General features: G+C 45.1%; 4 protein-coding genes across 5 annotated transcripts; 1 reads left to right on the forward strand and 3 right to left on the reverse strand.

Annotated features, from left to right (window-relative positions):
* Positions 1-318: 318 nt before the first annotated feature.
* On the reverse strand, positions 319-12,464 carry Atg2 (Autophagy-related 2). Its single transcript, XM_011138099.3, has 17 exons — positions 11,928-12,464; positions 10,038-10,442; positions 8,633-8,945; positions 8,206-8,516; positions 7,885-8,067; positions 7,533-7,757; positions 6,887-7,368; positions 6,483-6,785; positions 6,218-6,332; positions 5,883-5,983; positions 5,319-5,807; positions 4,922-5,203; positions 2,709-4,586; positions 1,758-2,528; positions 1,362-1,636; positions 934-1,235; positions 319-674 (listed from the first exon to the last, which is right to left on the reverse strand). Exons 2-17 carry the CDS (start codon positions 10,245-10,247, stop codon positions 438-440), a joined length of 6,477 nt encoding a protein of 2,158 aa, XP_011136401.1. The 5' UTR covers positions 10,248-10,442; positions 11,928-12,464; the 3' UTR covers positions 319-437.
* Positions 12,465-12,847: 383 nt separating this feature from the next.
* Positions 12,848-14,861, forward strand: LOC105181367 (transmembrane protein 179). Its single transcript, XM_011138095.3, has 2 exons — positions 12,848-13,411; positions 13,639-14,861. The coding sequence occupies exons 1-2, from the start codon at positions 13,302-13,304 to the stop codon at positions 14,192-14,194; spliced, it is 666 nt and encodes a 221-aa protein (XP_011136397.1). The 5' UTR covers positions 12,848-13,301; the 3' UTR covers positions 14,195-14,861.
* Positions 14,862-14,866: 5 nt separating this feature from the next.
* On the reverse strand, positions 14,867-17,253 carry LOC105181368 (uncharacterized). Its single transcript, XM_011138096.3, has 3 exons — positions 16,840-17,253; positions 15,452-15,901; positions 14,867-15,188 (listed from the first exon to the last, which is right to left on the reverse strand). Exons 1-3 carry the CDS (start codon positions 16,954-16,956, stop codon positions 15,183-15,185), a joined length of 573 nt encoding a protein of 190 aa, XP_011136398.1. The 5' UTR covers positions 16,957-17,253; the 3' UTR covers positions 14,867-15,182.
* Positions 17,254-17,489: 236 nt separating this feature from the next.
* On the reverse strand, positions 17,490-19,828 carry mtTFB2 (mitochondrial transcription factor B2). Of its 2 annotated transcripts, none has more exons than XM_011138098.3 (4): positions 19,580-19,828; positions 18,550-19,271; positions 18,041-18,357; positions 17,490-17,946 (listed from the first exon to the last, which is right to left on the reverse strand). In XM_011138098.3, the coding sequence occupies exons 2-4, from the start codon at positions 19,252-19,254 to the stop codon at positions 17,709-17,711; spliced, it is 1,260 nt and encodes a 419-aa protein (XP_011136400.1). In that variant the 5' UTR covers positions 19,255-19,271; positions 19,580-19,828; the 3' UTR covers positions 17,490-17,708. The 2 variants fall into 2 exon arrangements, with proteins under 2 accessions (XP_011136400.1, XP_019696112.1); XM_019840553.2 differs by having other exon boundaries at positions 18,550-19,420; positions 19,580-19,761.
* Between the last annotated feature and the right edge of the window lie 78 nt (positions 19,829-19,906).

Below are 19,906 nucleotides of genomic sequence, written 5' to 3' on the forward strand. Positions count from 1 at the left end.
ATATATATATATATATATATATATATATATAGACACACACATGTACACACATACACACATTATAACAAATCGTAGTTCATTTTGACATATTATACAAGTACAAGGGAATCAACAAAACCTATATATGTATACAAATATATGTATGTATATATATATATACATATATATATACATATATTACACTATGTTAATGTATTGTATAGTACCGTAATTAGAGCCTAAGGACGACTACTCGCGTCTTTTAATCTTCCCCTTCCTTTCTTTCATCGATAGCGTGCGTCTTAGGTCTGTCACTTGTCCGTGTTCGCATTATAATCATTCAGTCCTAATTGCACAGATCAATATAATGTTAATCTTGATTGCGTTAGTCAATATGATGTTAATTCTGATCGCGTCTCCGTGATAAAGCTCTGCCGTCAGTTAGCACAGCGGAAGGATTAACTAGCGTCAGAGTCTTGCCGCCACTTCTGAACTGCCTCGCGGCGCGCATCGGGTACCAGTTGTGATCGCATGCCACCAAGTACGTTGCTGGTCGCTTCCGTGGCTAGAATGATTGGCTTCACGACCGTCGGCGGAATTTGCCGCAGTACTCCGCCGACTGCGCCAGATACACCTTTATGCTCGTGCTCCTCGCTTGCCACACGGACCAGCTGCGTCGCTGTTTCGCCCAAACCCTGGATAATAAAATATAGAGAGAGGGGAAGGAAGGAAAGGGGGGAGAGAGAGAAAGAGAGAGAGAGAGAGAAAAATATGTATATGTACATGAAATTAATTTACGTGATTGAAACGCGGCAAAAAAACATGTTAGACACAAAGTGTTACAGTGAACAAATATTTTCGTTGCTTTCGACTATACTGTATTTTCTTTTGACACAAGTTGCTCGACGTATGTCATCTCGCAATATCGCGGCGAAAATATATCGCTTCTCTCACCTCTTTTACCAGCATATAAGCGTTAGCTACTCCTTCTCGAATATCCAATGGCTGGTTGTGCCTCTTCCGACGACCCTTCTGTCCTTTATTCTTGTATCTCACGCTAGGACCGGGGCTGACCATGTCGTATGCGGTCTCGGCCGTACTCTGTATCGCCTGAACGAGTCTAGACGTGAGCTCCAACGCCGCCATCGCAGTGGACGTTGTAAAGCTGTTTGCACCGCGCTGCAAGCCGCGCACAATTCTCCCATCCTTTTGGTATTGTTCGATCGGTAACCAAAACAGGTCACGTATCCCTTGAACTACAACGAGAAACTGCAACGTGATCTCCCGTTTTCGTTGTGTTTTTCCGTTCTCTTTATTCATGCAAGATGTGTGAAATTAATTCAACACCGGCAACTCGACTCTTCTCGGAGCAATATACTCACAGAGCTGTACCACCGAGTACATCGGACCTACGCCGCTGAGCAAACCCGGTAGTTGATTCTTCTTTATGTCCTGCAACCACTCCGAAGCTAGGTAAGCGAGCAGTTTGTCGTATCCCAAAAGTCCGTATCTGTGCGACAATCTCTTCAGTCTTAGCTCAGAACAGTTCAATTGCGCCAGACCCATCAGCAAGCCGGCGAACGGTCCGTGAGTAAGATCTACGCGCTTTCCCTGGTAATCCAGCTTCACGAGAACCTCCGGAGAGAACACCACACTTCTGCATGGTGGGAGAAATGAATTTTATCCAGGTTAGACACATCGAAACTTTTCGCGCTTCGTACACGTACGTGTGAGATGACAATATCGAGAGGTCGAGATAACACCGAGAAATAGTGTACCTGAAGTATATCGGCTGGCTGTCGTCGTGGACCTCGTAGACGGTCTTGGCTTTCATCTTGTTCTCTTTGATCGTCAGCTCGTCCTCCAGCAGTATCAATAAATTCTGATCAATAATATCATTCTGCGACATATTCATCATCGCGTCGTTCATCGACGCATCATCATTCACGCTCATAACGGGCGGATGATGCGTGGGTGTTCCTTGTTTCGATACGGGGGTGGATTGCGAGCTATTATTGGGTGCGCTAGTGTTTTCTTGGCTCTGCTTCGATCCACCACCGCCTAGTTCGTTAAAAAATTCTATTAAGAACAGTAGGCTATCTTGGTCTATGTTCAGTCGCAGTGGCAGTAGGCTAAGTTTCAAACAACATTCTTGAGCGCTTAATCTGGGATCCGGTCTTACGTGAACCGCCTTCATGGTAAACATATTGGCATGCGACTGCTTCGGTCTCGCCTCACTGCTATATTGATAAAGGAATTTGTTGATGCGCGACGACGCCAGTCGGTCCCTTATTTCGATCTCGTTCACCAAGAGAACCTGCCTGGACGCTTCCGCGGTGTTCTCCGGATAGACTTCGTGCTGAAAACGGATCTTGTTCAGCTGCAGCTCCATCAGCACGTCGTGCCGTCGACCCTGGCCGCCGAGCGTTTGCCAGTCGACCAATGATTCCCTGCCTCTTGTTGCGCACGGTGAATTCGGCACGCTGCCAAAGTGCACCTCGTTCGCGCTGGACTTGCTGAAGCTCACGCCACCTACAGCGGATCTGCTTCTGTGGACACGTAGAAAGGAAATGAAAATTTAAGAGGACTACCGGGAAAATATTCTCCGTCATCGGATTTTCTCCCGATTTCCGATCGATTCCGATCTTGATCAATGAATAAATTCTCTCGCACCCGTTCGTCAGCTAGAGGAGCGACAGTTAGTTTAAGTGCCAACCAAGTTAAAGTACCTTCCGTGCGTGATATTGTAACGCGCGTTCTCGTTGATGGTCACGTGCTTCTGGCATGACGACGACGACGACGACGAGGTCGAGGACGAGGATGACGACGAGGACGACGATGAAGGCGGCGGCGGCGGCGGCGGCGGTGGTAGCGGCTGCGTCTGCGTCTCTTCGAAGTCTTTGCCGCCGTACATGTGCCATATCAGCGTCATCTCGCAGAGAGTGTACTTCAATACGGGCGCGGGGAAGTTCGGCGGAGCCTGCAGCAGATCCGCTTTGCCGGCCGGCACGTAGAAATGGTTGTCCACTATCCTCAACGATTCCTGACACAGCCAACGGACCTCGGGCACACCGCAGCGCGGTATTATTCCCACACCGGCCTCCTCCCCTAGAATACAGAACTCCTCGTCGACATCGTCGGACTCGAGGGCGTCGCACGCGACGGCGGTCGTAGTTTTGGCGCCGCATTCTCGCGCGCTGCACTTCCTGCCGCGCGTCTCTGTGACTCCGTGACTATGCGGGCCAGCAGCAACGGCCGCAGCAACGGTGGTGGCGGTGGTGGGACAAGCTTCGTCGGGGAAGAAAAACACCTCGACTCGATTCTCCGTCATCGGTGTTCTGCCATCGACGTTCTGCGTCATCGTTCCCTTCACGGTCTCCTCCAGCGCGTCCTCCATCAGACTGTACACTCGCTCCACCTGGCTCCTGCTCAAAGTGCTTATACTCTCCACATCCACGAGGCTCTCCTCGGGCGACCTGCGACTCGGCGGCGCGGGCATGTTCTCGGCTGCCGTGGCCGTGGCTGCCGGGTTCGGCATCAGATCGCCGTCGCTAGCGATATAGTTGAGCAGCTGCATGAGAGCGCGTCCTGAGTCCGAGCACGTGCGTACGTGCAGCACGTTGTTGCTCGCGCGGAGATCCACCCGCGGCGCGCCGCCGCACATTTTCTCGTTGAGCCGCAGCGACAGCTCGAAGAGCCCGAGATTCATCACGCACACGTAGCCTCGCCTGAGATCGACGCATTTGCCCGACACCTTATCCGACACGAAGAGCGCGACCTCCTCCGCGATGAAGCGCAATGTCGACGTGTTGGTCTGCGCGGCAATGTTGCTCGACACGCTGAAGTTACCCAGCGTCAGTACGGATCTGAGCGGCAGGTGAAGCGGCCGATAATCGACCGCGCAATCCCACAGATGCAGATGCAGCTCCGTGAGGACGCCCGGCGGCGCGTAGCCGGGTACAGGATAATCGGCCACGTCCAGACAATCGATCAGCTGCGTGTACCAAGCGGTCGCGTGGGAGCACATCCGATGCCTGAGCGTGGCGTTTCTCATGCCCAGCGCCACGCGGAAGGTCTTGACGCGGTGTGTCTGATGCGCGGCCTGTATTCTCACTGCCAACGTTACCATGTCCGTCTCCGTGGCGTTAGCTAAGCCGCCTCCCGTGTTGCAGCCTGACTCACTCCGATAGATAGTGCCATGGCAATGCGGTATCACGCTGTTCGCCGAGGCTGATCGCAGAGGCGGTGTCTGCGACGAGCTGGTCGCTAGGCCGCAGTGGTTTAGCCACATGTTCCTTGCCATGCCGCACATATAGCCAAGATCGTCGTCGCCACGGAACGCAGTTACGGAGAATATCGTAGCGTCCTCCAGTCGAATCACCACCTCGCCGTGTTGCATCGGGATGACGTTGCGCGTGGAGTCGCGCACCGGTGTCCGTATTACCAGCAGACCCTGACTGATGTTCACAGTTACGGCCACCTTGCTCTGCGCGTCGACCAGATTCCTCGACATTCGATTCTTGTAATAATCCTCCGTGGAATGAAACACATCCTCGTCGTCCGATTCGGAGTCGGAGCACTGGATGCCGCTCTTGCACATTCGGAACCTGTCGGAAACGCACACACATACATACGCATATATATATATATATACACACATACACGCGTGCGCGTACATATCCAAAGTGAAAAGAGCGCGACAGAATATGTTATGCGATATATTCGATTAAGAAGATGCCTCTATTCTAGAAATGAAAGGTGAATAATTTAATGATGTACACACATATGCTTTCATGTCATTTTGTCAAAAATAGGCAAGACGGAATAAAAGTTGAGTATACGGAAAATCTTGAGGAAAAGAAACGCGGGACGGGATCAATTCAAGATGCAATTCACAGGCAGAGCCTTCCAGAAGCCTCTCCTGGTGGTGCATCTCCTTTACCTGGGCAACGTGCCGGACTCCGGTAAGAGAGTCGACGCTAGATCAAGGCCAACGTGACTCTCCATGTGAGACATGCATCTGGGTTTCGGCGCCGATGGTTCCCACAGAAACAGGTCAGTGTTGAAGCGGTTGTACAGCAGCTCGTACACACGTTTCGATGGTATTTGGACGGAAACGCAGGGCAGACTGATGTCCAGCTGCAGCCTGGAACCACGCGTGCCTTCCTCTATGAATTCCAGCATCTCTTGCCGATTGCCGGGTATTATCAGCTCTTCGCCTTCGCTGTTGGCCAAGACATACCGATGTTTACGGATTTTTGCAGAGCCATTACTCTCCTCGTTTGTTGCTTCAATTTCTTTGTTCGAGTGTAGTTCGTTATTAGGCTAAACACGCTAACCTTTGCTCGTACTTTTCAGTCTGCTCGTGAGACCTCGAGTGAGGCGTGTCGGACTCGCGAATGACGCGTTTAGAACTGAACGGGGAAGGCTCGTGCTTCGGCGTTTTCTCCAGGCTCTCGTCCAAACTCGAGTCTGGCTCTCCCTCGGAGCTGTCTTCCAATTGTGCGCCGAGACGCCGCGGATACATAGTGATCACTATTCTCGCCCAGCCGAAGCCCTCGCTGACCTGCTGGTACGAAGCATCGCTCTTTTCGTCGGCCGTGACCCTGCCGATCTCGAGCGGTGCGTCTCCTTCGGTTTCTACGTACAAAAGCGACAAACAGCGACACTGCAATTCGTACCTCGCCAGACAGTGAGACCGACTCTCCGTGCTGAAGCGAATTTGTGCGTCTGTCATCTGTAGCACCATGCAGTCGGGCCTGACGGATCTTTTCCACCATGGCGCGCGATTCATATCGTGCAGCGGTCTTAGATCTGGCACAGGAAACCTGTGTGAGAAGATTTTTCTTTTTTTATAATCCACAGACATCTGTATTTATATAATATCTACAGACGTGATCTACCTCAGTCTGATCGTGCACGACGAAGCGGAAACCTTCACGTCCACCCTGGAATCTGGCAGTGTTGTGTTGTCTACAGCCTGATCGAATGACGTTTGCTGATTCTGAAAACATTCGGAACATGTCCAAAGTCTATTTACCAGCAACAATAGAGATGCTTTTCTACGCGTGCCAAGCAATCAAATAGAAAGGGAGAAAAGAAGAAAGAACTAAAATTTAAGTGAAGTTTCCAAGAATGAAATTATCAAGCGAATCAAGCAAAACAATTTTCAGGCACTGCAAGCTAAAAAGCATAAAGGAAAAAATCGAAGGATGAAAGTCGAAAACTTTGCACTCACATCTCTGGTATTCACTGCAGGATTGCCGGTGCATATCGGCTGTGGATTGAGTACAGCGGATATCCTATCTATAATCGTGATGTCTACTTCGCTGCTGCATGGTTCCAATTGAATGCTGAAAAGAAAAAACGAAAATAAATGCGGCATCGGAGACGTTTATCCAAGATCTGTGATCGTATTTTCAATTGGTTTCATTTGATGAAAAGCTGTTGACGATGTTTGCATCGTCCCGTCATCTAGCTTAAAGCACAAAATGACGACTCACTCGATCTCTGTGCGTGGGTGTGCAAATCGCGTCGAATGGGCATGCCGAACAGCCTTTTCCGTGTATTTAAACCTCATTCTAAAGTCGGTCTTGTTGGAAAAGCCGAGTTCGGTTACGCTCTCTTTCGAAAATCCGAGCAGTTCGACGAATTCCATCGTTGGCGTCCCGTACGAACCAGGATTGGTGGAATCGACCAGACACTCCACAACTTCTAAACTAGCTAGAGTCAAATTTCCCGATATCGTGGAGAACTGACTGGTGGTCTTCTCATTCCCCTCGATAATTAGCGGTGCGGCCAATAATCTGCAACAGACCAGCACCGGTTGGTTATCACCGCTGTGAGAGATTTAGTCACGTCGGTCAGTCTACAGTATCGATGACTGAACGATGACGTATCTACGTACCTAATATGACTGAGTCGACAAGCATCCACGAGCAATCTCGACACTTTATCGAAATCTTTACTTCCGTAGCCACCTGTCGCGAACATTCCCAATTGCTTGAAGAATTCCTTCGCGATACTCCTCATTTGTTTGATGCTACTGGATGTGAGACCGACCGTGAACCGTCCCTCCACGCATGGTGTCAATATATCCTCGTGCAAAAGAACCAGAGCGATCGAAGACATTCTCATGTGGAACTGGGACGTCTCCGCGGAAGTGTCGTTGTCTACGTTGTACCTGTGCTTATTATGCTTGGATAGATTCGTCGTTGAGCTCTTCGAGCTGATGCTGCTGGTGGATATGCTGCCCTCCATACTAACGTTGTTGCTCATCATCGAGCCGCTCATTGACGAAGATCCCGGTAATTGCATCGGTAAGAATTCGTCTTCGTTGTCGGACTCGTCCACGGGGTCCGTGGACCATCCTTGAGTATATCGCAGATCCTGACGACAAATCACCGCGATACGTGTTATTAATTACACCTGTCTGCGTAATTTGTTTCGCAATTCGTGTCTCGAGACGTTACTGCGATGTGGTAAAACTTGTGCAATAAACGAACAAACGAACGCGGTGCATTAAAAAAGTAGAGGTAGAGCCAATAAATTACCGTGGTCCGCAAGTCCGGTGCAGGATAAGTTTGATGGATGAGTTCGCGTTCTATGCGACTAAAGTCGCTGCCGGCCATAGGTTTCTCCATGTATGTCCTCGGCACGACGTTGCTGACGTCTTCTAGATCCGGGGACGCTAGGCCATGCGCCAATTCCAGCAAGACATGCAGCTGCCTAGGACTCAGGAATAGAGTGAGAGATCCCAAGGTAATTTCCAATTCCACCTGAAACACGTATGTCGTTCCTTTATATGTAGCGAAAAGAATATGCGGGGATGCGTTATCTCGAATGCGTTATTAGCCATCGAGTAGTTTGCAATAACGACGAAATGGGGGATGAAAATTGATTTACCTTTGGTCCCGACATTCCTTCCTCTTGCTTTATCTTTAATCTCACTTCTTGTCTACCCGCCAGTTTGGCAAACATGATAGGATTCGATTCGCTCACATTATTAGCGGTATTTCCTTCCGGTGGAGTGTGCGGCGCGTTCTGCGTAGGAGACATTAGCGCGGAAGAAAACAGACTGTCCGAGTTCTGCAGTCGCGTTAGCAGAAGAACGAGAAAAAATTGGTATAACATCTCGAAAATAATTGTCTATCTTCTTTTCTTCAAATCTGCCGCAATATCTCGGCTAACATTTCTAGAGTGGTAACGCGATTGGTACATACTCACTTTAGAATCGGGCGTGGAGCTTGTGCTTTCCACCATACTCTTAGAAAATGTTCTCGCATGAGAGGGAAACTCGTCGGTGTTGAAGGTCACTCCCTCTAGGTAAAACCGCTTGGTAGTGAATGCCGAAATGATGTAAGTTTTCGTAGACTCCTTGCAATCTAAGGATGTGCTGTTAGGGTCCAATCCAGCCTCGTCCGAGTATTCGAGATTCTGTATACACATTTCCATCGCCACCCCCGTGGACGAATCCAAAGGAACGTGCTCCAGGCGTATCACAGTGTCTATGAACCTCACTTTCACTTTGGACAAAACTGAAAAATGTACAAATAACAAGTTACACCGGGCTAATGCCTGTTAATGACAATGACAATGAAGAAGAAGAAGAAGACAAGAACGCGACTGTAAACAAATGAATCGTGTACTTTACTCGAATCTATCGTCTGCGCAAATTTCTCCACAGACTCCAGTGGCTGAGCGTTCGCCATGTTGGCTGTGTCCTGTTGCAGACACTCCTGCGCTAGTTGCATACTCGACGTCATGGAACTCCACATAGACTCGAACATCGATGTGCCCGTATCGGTTCTCTGTCGTGGCTGCACCGTGAGCCTTAGACTCTTCACCTCCACGTAACTCGCTTCCCTAAGTAACGCCGCCCATGGTATGCTGATGGACACTTCCGTTATGAAACCATCGACGAATTCCAACGGGAGTTGTTGTTGCTCTCCCAATTCGTTGAGCGCCTGTTGAGCAACGCTAATCATTCATCCATTTCTTCATTGTGAAATGAACTGTTCTTTGACTGCTATATTGCTTTTCATATGTCGCGCGCGCATCAGGTTGGGAATTACATATTTGCGGATTAATAAACCAGCCAGAAAGTGCTGTTTGCAGTGTGCGGACAGCGAATTTTTGCATTATACATTTCTTTGCTTGAAGCGAAAGAGTGTTACTCAGAATTATCGATTATCGTACGTGTGCAAAGTTTTTCTTTATATGCGTCGGAATACAGATTTGCAAGAAGCAGCGGACCAATGAGACCAACGTTACTCGACAATACCTAGTCCAACGCGTCGCGATTAAAGAAAGACATCATTATTATACAATCGTATTAGGAATTATGAGTGGTATAATAGCCCGCATGGATTAGCATTTATTAACACATCGAGCGTCATACTGGCAAATACAATAACGAGTGTTGTGATATCTCGATTGTTAATTTATTCGTAAAATAACGCCGATTACATTTAACTTAGCCGAAATTTATAACGAATAAACAAACGTCGATAAACGTCAGAAATGTTGGCTCACGATCTGACGCGCGGATCAACGAATTAACGGGTACAAATAAGCACGGTCAATATGTCTAGGGAAGGGATTGAAGACGATATTGAAGAACGCAGAATATCAATGCCTCAGTTTAATGTTTGGAATAACTTTCTGGGCTGCTTTCGCTCAGCCGATTCACCGGATTCGTCGTTTAAAGAGTCAAATTAAAAATTGTGCATCCGCGCGATACGCCGATGAAACTGTTCGTTTCTCTTTGTTCCCCACAAGCCATCGTCGTGTCGTACGCGCTCACTTGGAGCAAACGTGACCGCGGGAGGCACGGTATGACGTAAAAATATCTATATGCAATAATCGTGTCGCTACGAAGCGCGGCGTTATTTACAATTCGCATAGCGCGCGTGCGGATGCAATCTTATCTCTTTAAAAAGCCGCACGCTCCGTAGGAGCGAGAAAGAAAGAGAAAGAGAAAGAGAAAGAAAGAAAGAGAGAGAGAGAGAGAGAGAGCGAGAACAAAGAAGCGCGAAAGATCAGCAGGATTCGCTCACCTGCACGTCAAGGCTGACGTTGGTGACACGACCTCTGCCATTGTACAGATCGATGTTCAGCTGATCCAGCGTCAGCTTTTCCTCCAGAAACTGGCCGAGGTAACGTTGCAATAGATACCTGCTGGCCCTCTTCTTGATACTCTCCGACCATGTGAACCCCGACATCCAAGACATCTTGCTGGCTTCGATTGCCCGTGACTCACCCCTCATGTGCCTTCTTTACGTCGAGGTCGAGGTCGAGATCGAGAACGAGAACGGCACCGCATCGACGAGCATCACCATCGTCTGGTCGCGGTTGCGAGCACGTCCTCATCGCCCACGGGCATGTCTTAGCAGCGAAATGTACCGCACAGAGAAACGCGTTGTATGTCCCGGACGCACGCACCGTCCGCGTCGTACAGAAAGCTGAACATAATATAACACGGGCTTGAATTTGCACTGTCGTCGTTGTTCTCGTCGGCCGACAACCGACGGATCGCTGTATGTATAAACGGCAAGGAGCGTCCCCGAAAGGCAGGCAGGCAGGCAGGCAGGCAGACAGGCAGGCAGGCAGGCAGGCAGGCAGGCAGGCAGGCAGGCAGGCAGGCAGGCAGGCAGGCAGGCAGGCAGGCAGGCAGGCAGGCAGATAGACAGGCAGACAGGCAGGCAAGCAGGCAGGCAGGCAGGCAGGCAGGCAGGCAGGCAGGCAGGCAGGCAGGCAGGCAGGCAAGCAGGCAGGCAGACAGGTAAGTAGGTAGACAGGCAAACAGACAGACAAGCAGGCAGGCAGGCAGACAGACAGGCAGGCAGGCAGGCAGACAGGCAAGCAGGCAGACAGACAGACAAGCAGGTAGGCAGGCAGACAGACAGACAAGCAGGTAGGCAGGCAGACAGACGGACAAGCAAGCAAGCAGGCAGACAGGCAGGCAGGCAGGCAGGCAGGCAGATAGGTAGGTAGGTAGGTAGGTAGGTAGGTAGGTAGGTAGGTAGGTAGGTAGGTAGGTAGGTAGGTAGGTAGGTAGGTAGGTAGGTAGGTAGGTAGGTAGGTAGGTAGATAGGTAGGTAGGTAGGTAGGTAGGTAGGTAGGTAGATATGTAGGTAGGTAGGTAGGTAGGTAGGTAGGTAGGTAGGTAGGTAGGCAGGCAGGCAGGCAGGCAGGCAGGCAGGCAGGCAGGCAGGCAGGCAGGCAGGCAGGCAGGCAGGCAGGCAGGCAGGCAGGCAGGCAGGCAGGCAGGCAGGCAGGCAGGCAGACAGACAGGCAGGCAGGCAGGCAGGCAGGCAGGCAGGCAGGCAGGCAGGCAGGCAGGCAGACAGGCAGACAGGCAGGCAGGCAGGCAGATAGGCAGGCAGGCAGATAGGCAGGCAGGCAGATAGGTAGGTAGGCAGGCAGCAGGCAGACAGTCAGTCAGTCAGTCAGTCAGTCAGTCAGTCAGTCAGTCAGTCAGTCAGTCAGTCAGTCAGTCAGTCAGTCGACAGTCAGGCAGGCAGGAAGGCAGGCAGGCAGGCAGGCAGGCAGGCAGGCAGGCAGGCAGGCAGGCAGGCAGGCAGGCAGGCAGGCAGGCAGGCAGGCAGGCAGGCAGGCAGGCAGGCAGGCAGGCAGGCAGGCAGGCAGGCAGCAGGCAGGCAGGCAGGCAGGCAGGCAGGCAGGCAGGCAGGCAGGCAGGCAGGCAGGCAGGCAGGCAGGCAGGCAGGCAGGCAGGCAGGCAGGCAAGCAAGCAAGCAAACAAGCAGGTAGGTAGGTAAGTAGAGGTAGGTAGGTAGGTAGGTAGGTAGGTAGGTAGGTAGGTAGGTAGGTAGATAGGTAAGTAGGTAGGTAGACAGGCAGGCAGGCAGGCAGGCAGGTTAGCTGACTGGTTGGCAGGCTGTTTGCTTCGATTTCTTAGCCGCAACGATCAAGGAAGATTAACTAACTTGAGACAGACGGAGCACACGAATTCCTGTCGTGTTGCCCCTGCTGCCTCACACCGTCTCTGCTTCACGGAACACGATTCTGCTGCACCTATCCGTCGCGCGAGTTTACACTCACGGAACAATGCGACCACCCTCCGGACCAATAAAGTCTCTGAAGGAGAATTCGCCGTTCTCGTTTCTCGCTTTCTCTCATGCGTGGATTAAGCGTAGTCAGTTATCGGCACGATACGTTGTCTGGCGCGACACTCCAGCTGAGCGACAAGGGTGGCACCGTCAAAATTACAACTGCTGAAACCAATTGCGGAACTGCGTTCAGGTCACAGCGCGCTCGATCAGCTGATGCGCTCGCGCACCGTAAACACATGACGCGTGTGCTTTGTGCGCTTTGCTATTGGTGTGAGACAGCACCGTGGTAATAACACCGCAGCAAGACAGAACATTCAAGAAAACGAAAAACAAGAAAAGAAAGTAGAAATAACTGTAGAACAAGTGCAAATTGCCGTTTTTGCTTTTATAAGGTGCTTGGATAAGGTAGATGAGTTTATTGATGAATGCATCACTTTTTGCAACATATAAAGTTTTAACTATTCTCTTTTTCTCCTTTTTTTTTTTTCCATTATTTTCTTGTTTTGTTTTTGCACGATATACAGTACATATCCGTTCATTATCATGTGTACGTGTGTGTTTTAGAATGAATTTTATTTCCGAGTTGTAATCTACAAGATGAAATGTCAGAATGTCAACGCATGCGTGTTACGCAAATGTAAAAACATTTTAGATTATTTTTTCATTCTTTTTAATTTTTAAACGTTTGTTAAACATGTTTTCAATCACGAAGTCTGTTCTCTTTTTCTAAACTAGTGCTACACTGAAATTTTGTTCCTTTTCTTTCCAACACAAATTTATATATTTCTTTCGCTCTAATGAGAAAAAGTGCAACCGGGTTCAGTTGAGGAAAGTAGACGTATGATCGTAGCAGAGGTTTTTGCGTCTACTGTGATAAATAAGTTTGAGAAAACATCTTCGAAATAATTTCAAATTGAAATGCTAGGCCAACGTGTAATCGCAACGTACGGATCAAAGAGTCAGTCTACGATATTGGATGCACTGTGCGGCGTTACATGCGACGGTTGAAATCACGTCCTATATCTTTGCTATCATTCGCCACTGTAGTGACTGCGTACACGTCTATACTTGATTTTGACAAGCAACGCTGACACGCACGAGTCAAGACTGCGTCAGAGATTTGATCTCGAGGAGGAAGGCCGAGATTCATGGATTACATTTGATTGCAATCTGTCAAACCTCACGACTGTCCGTGTGTCGATCGGAGCGTGAGAAATTACCATTAGCATATAAAGATACTGCCGAAATATGGCACTGACGAATATTTTATTGCTTAGTCAAATAGCGGGCTACGTCGTGGCCCTCATTCTATCTCTCTGCATCATCGTGCCAATGAGTTTACATCAAGACGAGTTCAGGTAAAGTGCACAAGATGATCAGATGATGGATGTTTGGAAAACATTTAATTTCACAAGTCTGAAAATATTGTGTCTATTGTTAAGAGCATTTGTTGCGCAGCACTTGGAAGTACCATTGTGTTTCCTAATTACAGCAAATGTCGCTTGAACGACAACTGAGATATGTATTCTCTCCTTTCTTTACTATGTACATGATAAACTATTTATTTCATTTCTTTCTCTTATAGAGGACATTGTTTACTGTTTTCAACTGGAGTCTGGCAGGAATCAGACGGTCAATTTGTTGCCAACTGGGCATCGCAGGCATATTGTAATTACACAATATTTGTTGGACTGGTACTGCTCATCACATCGGCAGTACAGATTTACCGGTTGTCCCTGCTCATGTATCGTCATGAGGACAGCTCGTTCCTCTCAGCATTTGTTGATGTAGTTAGTTCCATCATTCTGAATACAATCACTCTGATTGCGGCAATAATTGTTACCTTGGGCTTTATGACCTGGTGCCAATGTATGACAAAGAGATTTCCGTCATGCGAACTAGCAGCTGGCAACGATATCGACAAAGCCGATGGTATCGACACATCTGGTTTCCACATTGAGCTTGGTGCTGCTCACTTTGGCATCTGGAGTAGTCTGACAGTTTGGGTCGGCCTGTCGGTTTTCGCTGTCTTGAAATTGTTGAGGTACCATCAGTTGGAGAACATGAAAGTCTCTATGTACAGGGAAAGGCAAAGACTGATAGAAGCTACTACAAGTAACCAGCAACAGGAAGCGAGTTAAACTTTTGCCGTGGCTTTCGAATCTCGAACATGACAACATGTTTTGTTGATTTACAAAAGCATTGAGAATACCTTTTTTCTTAGCCTTTCCGAAAACACATATTTTTCACAAAGTGCAATACTTTGCATGATATTGTTAATTGCTTTTCATACGCAGAATAGTTAATATTAAAATGGCGTATTAATAGACAATGCTCATAGCAACGTAACAAATATCGTTTGAATGGAAATCAGTACTGTTATATTTCGCGCAATAGTGATATGTAATATAGTTTAATAGTCTATATCTTTTTTTTATTGAAAGATCGGTTTAAGTACACGTACATTAATATATTCTTAGAAAGTGATAAAAATTGCAGTTCTCAATTTACAATTGGGAATAAAATTCTTTCACAGTGATTGATCACTGTACATGATGTCATCGTTTTGTATACAATGTTCATGGTTTTGTCAGCTAAAGTGTGTGTCAGAATATTCTATGAACATATAGTCGATAAAACTTGGAACACACTTTATATAATCAGCTTCCCGTAGACTTAAACATTATATATTTAAGATTGTACATACATCATAATAACAATGTACATATCACAGCTATGTATATTTCCATATGTAACAAATAAATGTAAGCATCATCATAGAAATATAATGGAGGAATCATAAGAGAACTTGATACTCTATTTCTTTGCATATATTTCTCTGATTATAAATTGTATATATGTGCTGCTGTCTGTGTGTGTGTGTGTGTATGTGTGTACATGATACATACACACAGCATATACATATGTATGTATATGTAATATATAAGATAATATACACAAATCTATCAAGTATACACCAGGAAAAGAGATGAACTTGTTAGTCTATTATTATTTGATACATCATTCAAGCATATAGCTATATCCTGACCTGTGAATGCATGTGAACTATGATGTAACAATATATCAAAGTTATTGTGATGTATCTCATGGTGTGTAATGCGTCATATTCTAACCCTGCAAAATACAATATATCTGTTGCGATGCATTTTATTAGTGCATGTATGTATATGTGTGCACACGTACGTACATGCGCATACACATACATACGATCTCTCTTTTGAGCAAAGTAGACAACACAGATATAATTTCGTCGAGTTCAATTCCCGCGGATATCCGAAAATTTAAAGTCGGCGTAATTATATCCATATCATACTTCACTTCTGTGAGTAATTGAGCGAAATGATATAATGAAAGATTGAGTAAGAGTTTATATATACCAGTTTTTTGCACTCGCCGAGCGTGCTTCTACGGCTGCCCGGCGGACAGATCTTATTGGGCGTATCGATTATGACAAAGGGCACAATCTCCTTCGATATACACTCCAATTGGAAGGTGGTCTCATTTACTCCTAATACCGCGTCGGACCCACAGGGCCCATCAGCCGATCCGAGAAGATGACACGTGCCATTAAACGGTACTGCGCCGTCTATAAAGCAAGGATTCGTCTCGCAACGTGGCACTGCCTCACCCTCCGGTAGGACAACGTATTGGTACACTGGACAAGGACCTTGCCGGTACACCTCGTGGCAGGAATCATTCATTGGGAAGTAAACGAATCGAGATCTACAGTCGCACACCCAAGCGCTCTTTATGCCGTCGCCAGGGTAGAGGAGCATATTTTTTGGGCATTCATTCGGTATTGAAACCGGTATACGTTCTGTGATTACCTGGAAGAAAAAAAAACGGGACTCTTCAGTCAAATACATAAGAATACACCGAATTGTTTGTCACATTTAAAATTTTTGTAAAATATTAGACTTTTAAACATGTCAAGCGGTCTACCCGACTCGTAGCTGGGCGGTTTGAAATATAAAGCTTATTTTCACGCGCCCTAGTATTTGAAGGTAGAGTTATCAACCTATATATAACCTATATTTTTTTCTGCTCAAAAAGAATCTAGCAATAAAACACAAAATATTCAATTATTCTGGTGAATATATTTTATTGCTTTCCTAACCTAACCTAATTTATTGCATCTTCATATAATGTTGGGCGTTGGGGTTTTAAAGGTTTTAATCCTTTCAACAACGTCCAACAATATATAAAAATGCAATAAGTTAGGTTAGGTTTTTCTTTGGGAGAGCGAAGCCCCTCCACCGCTCATAGGTACTTGCTCTAAAATAACCTTCTGCAAATTTTAGGTGTTAAATGTACACTGTTTCGAAAAATTGCGTTCGATTAATGAAACTTCTTTTGTTAATTTTTTAATAAACAATGACCGCCGATGACCGAAACTTTTTACAGGTCACTCAGGGACATATCCTGGATAACATATATGTGAAGTTCAAGGTCATCGGCGAGATGTTCTTCAATATGCATAATCCGCGTTTTCTTCGCATCCGTGTTTCGTAATATTCCTACTTCCTAATATATATATCTTTCATTTTTGTATTTGATATTTTCCTCCTTAGTTTTCCTCCTTGTTATCAAAGCACACTTTGACATTTGATATGACACTTTCGCATATTATATCTAAATTATTATTAATTTTTTTCTACGGGATCATTAATGGTCGCAAAAAAATACCATTCGTATAACTTCCTCCTCTATTCCCTCTCTCTCTCTCTCTCTCTTCTATTTTTATTATATTATAATTTTATATTACCGTTTTATTACCACCGCTGACATGAGATGCTTCCTCGTCAACTGGAAATACCAAATCTTGACCCCATATTACGTAGTTACACGCAAAAAATATAATGCTAACGTACAAGCACTTCATTTTTGTTGTTTGACGGTTATACTGTTATCTTCGAAGTGCACGGCGATGTAGATTCCGATGAATCTGATGTTTTTCCTTGTCGATTCCTTGTTCGATGTCGACTATTTTTGCTGGCCTCTCTCTCTCCTTTTTCTTTTCAGTAAAGATAAATGTATTTAATATACCGCTTATGTCGGCCACAACCGAGATGCTGAAGATATTCCAAGATGCTTGAGATATTCTAAGACGTTCCTTTCAGAAACGTTCAATTACACCAAACCGATATAACGTGACTGCGACGATGCTTCAAGGCTAACCAGTGTCAGAGAAAAGAAAAGAACATACCACCAGTGACCAGTGATAATCTTTACCAATACATTAGTATGAGTTTGCATACGCGGTCCAATTTGTGAGAAAGCTGTATATGTGTACGTGCGCGCGCGTGAAATGAACGATGAACAGGAAGGGAAGTCGATGAGAAATTCTAAGAAAAATTGCAATCTTCTTAAAAGCGATTAAATCATTCATACATTAAAAATAAGCGTTATGAGATGTGGATGAGCGAAGAATTTTATTCCTAAATATTTCTGTTGCGATGTGCCATATGCAGCTTCTCGTCGAATCACAAATGAGATACGTGCAAACGGCACATACGTTTTATATACGCACCGATCATGATAATATTTACATCTGATTTCTGTGATAAAACGCTCGAATAAAGTACAAAACATTACTATCTATTACGGACGTACTCGTGAAAAAACACAACATAGTTAAGATTGGTCTTGCATATTGTTCTGTTTAGCATAAAGTTGTAGAACTGCCGGTTCGTCGAACATACTCAGAGCGTCCTTCATGGAATCGAGAAAGCTAGACGTTTTATACTCCGGCCACGATTGAAATTCCTTAAAAAGTTTTAGAAATTCATCAGGTGTTAAATCACCGAATTCTGTGAATATCGTGTGATTGAATTGTGCTATTATCTTCACTCCGCTGTCTGGTATCCATTTTCTAAGAACAAAGAGAAGCATGTTGGCACTAGTACAATGAGACGATGTTGCACTTTATATCTTCCATGACAATAAAGCAATAAGTTGTTACTCACTCAATTTCAAGTATCACTCTGTTGCTGCGTCTGCGCATAGTGTGTCTAACGAAATACCAAAATATTATCCAATCTTCTTGCGACAATATCGAGTACATGTCACCCTTTGGTTCAAGTTTCACAACAAACATTTCATTGTAATCCAACTCGTCCAATATCTCATTTCTATGTCCTCTTCTTTTTTTCTTTCTTTTCATTGGCCAAGGTAGGAAAGCTTTTCTCTTCAATTTTCCTAGTAGCTTGTAATCAAACATTAGTTGAAACAGTACCTTCAATGTAGTGTACATGGTATTCTGTTTGTTATCACATGTGCATTTCTAAAATATAATCATTTTAAATTATATGCTTATTAGTACTTCCAGTCAAAAGTAGTTGTGCTTTAAAGTAACGCTTTTAAGTAAAGTTGTGCTTTCAAGTGAACAATTAAATATACAAGTAATAGCAAATAATAACATGCTTTGAAGGAATTAACAAGATAAGCAGAAAAGTAAAACGAAGCACATACTAACATGCCACATGGTTGGAGATATTGCCATGTAGAAAACAGTCCTGCCATAGGTCATGAATGAATTACGGAACAATAGACTGTATACAACATGTCTGATAAATTTCATGGTACTAGTCATGCCTATCACTTGCATACAGGTGTTTTCCCACCTCTTAGTTTCTACTCCTTGAAAAACCTTTTGCATCTCATCTCTATTTGTTATCTTATCAATGTGTAATAGAATGTTTATCTTAAGGAGGTTGAATCTTCTTCGATCTAATCTGCCTGGATAAGTATAGCTTAGACTATCCAATATTGGATCAAATACCTTGTTTTCTTCGTACAAATGGATCAACGGTATATCAGCTTTCAATAATTCTGTTGTTAACATGCCAACGCCAGGATTCAATTCAGCAACAAAGCATGTATCTTTTAACAAATCATCTTTGATCATAGAAGCAAATTCCGCAGCCGCATGATTATCAATCAAGTATAATAAATTTCTATCATTTCCAACTGTTTTCATCAATACATTTGGATGCATATGTATTATTTTCAGATCAAGATTGTCTGAATACTCAATGAAACGTTGATTACTGCTCTTTTTTGTATTTTTTTTATTTGTTTGCACTTCTTTTGACTTTGTTTTTTTAATCATTTTGTTCTGCTTCTTTATATCATTGTTTTCTGACTTTTCAGAATCTGTGTGTGCATTTCTACTTATCATAATGTAACGCTTAACATCTAAAAAACGTTTACTTCTCTTCAATAAGTTGGTATTTGCCATAAATAAAAAGCTTTTGCATAACATTTTATATTCAATTTCCAGGAAAGGAGGATATTGAAAACATTAAGAAATAATCTTGTGTGATGCAGTGAAGTAGGAACAATAACTGCAACACAAATTTGGAGCAACATTAATATAATATATTTGATATTGATGAAATTCCAAAAGATTTGTGAGAAAAATTGTGATGAAAAACTTGACTTATGATAAAAAACTTTGCATTATCAATATACATGTATGTGTATAAATGTAACTTTCATCTTACCGTGCACATACACACACACACACGCACGCGCGCAATTATGTACTTCACGTTTCTTTCTTTTTCCTTCCTCACGAGCACGTTGGGGTTAGCTTTATAATCATTTTATAACCGTCGTCATAACGCTGTTCGTAATAGAAAATTGTTGCTCAAATTGAAGTAATTGATGAGCGATTAGTCGTAGAGACGTTAACATTTGTAAAATTATATTGTGCTACAATGAATAATCCATTAGTCATTCAAGCGAGTTCATGATTACTATACAACTACTACGTATAATACAAACCGTCGTTAAAACTCAAACTAACCAAATCTGACACAACCTAACCT

Source organism: Harpegnathos saltator, unplaced genomic scaffold, assembly GCF_003227715.2.
Source record: "Harpegnathos saltator strain DR-91 unplaced genomic scaffold, Hsal_v8.6 scaffold518, whole genome shotgun sequence".
NCBI classification, from domain to species: Eukaryota; Metazoa; Arthropoda; class Insecta; order Hymenoptera; family Formicidae; genus Harpegnathos; species Harpegnathos saltator.

Bases quoted from the DNA above. Each gene is read 5' to 3' on its own strand.
- Atg2 (XM_011138099.3), bottom strand. From the start codon at position 10,247: ATGAGGGGTGAGTCACGGGCAATCGAAGCCAGCAAGATGTCTTGGATG. The intron at 8,068-8,205 runs GTGAGTATGTAC...ACGCGACTGCAG, and splicing joins GCTCCACGCCCGATTCTAAA to AACTCGGACAGTCTGTTTTC. The intron at 6,333-6,482 runs GTGAGTCGTCAT...TTTTCTTTTCAG, and splicing joins CACCCACGCACAGAGATCGA to CATTCAATTGGAACCATGCA.
- LOC105181367 (XM_011138095.3), top strand. From the start codon at position 13,302: ATGGCACTGACGAATATTTTATTGCTTAGTCAAATAGCGGGCTACGTC. The intron at 13,412-13,638 runs GTAAAGTGCACA...TTTCTCTTATAG, and splicing joins TTACATCAAGACGAGTTCAG to AGGACATTGTTTACTGTTTT.
- LOC105181368 (XM_011138096.3), bottom strand. From the start codon at position 16,956: ATGAAGTGCTTGTACGTTAGCATTATATTTTTTGCGTGTAACTACGTA. The intron at 15,902-16,839 runs GTAATATAAAAT...TTTTTCTTCCAG, and splicing joins TCAGCGGTGGTAATAAAACG to GTAATCACAGAACGTATACC.
- mtTFB2 (XM_019840553.2), bottom strand. From the start codon at position 19,338: ATGTTATGCAAAAGCTTTTTATTTATGGCAAATACCAACTTATTGAAG. The intron at 18,358-18,549 runs GTTAGTATGTGC...ATTATATTTTAG, and splicing joins TATCTCCAACCATGTGGCAT to AAATGCACATGTGATAACAA. The intron at 17,947-18,040 runs GTGAGTAACAAC...CTTTGTTCTTAG, and splicing joins AGAGTGATACTTGAAATTGA to AAAATGGATACCAGACAGCG.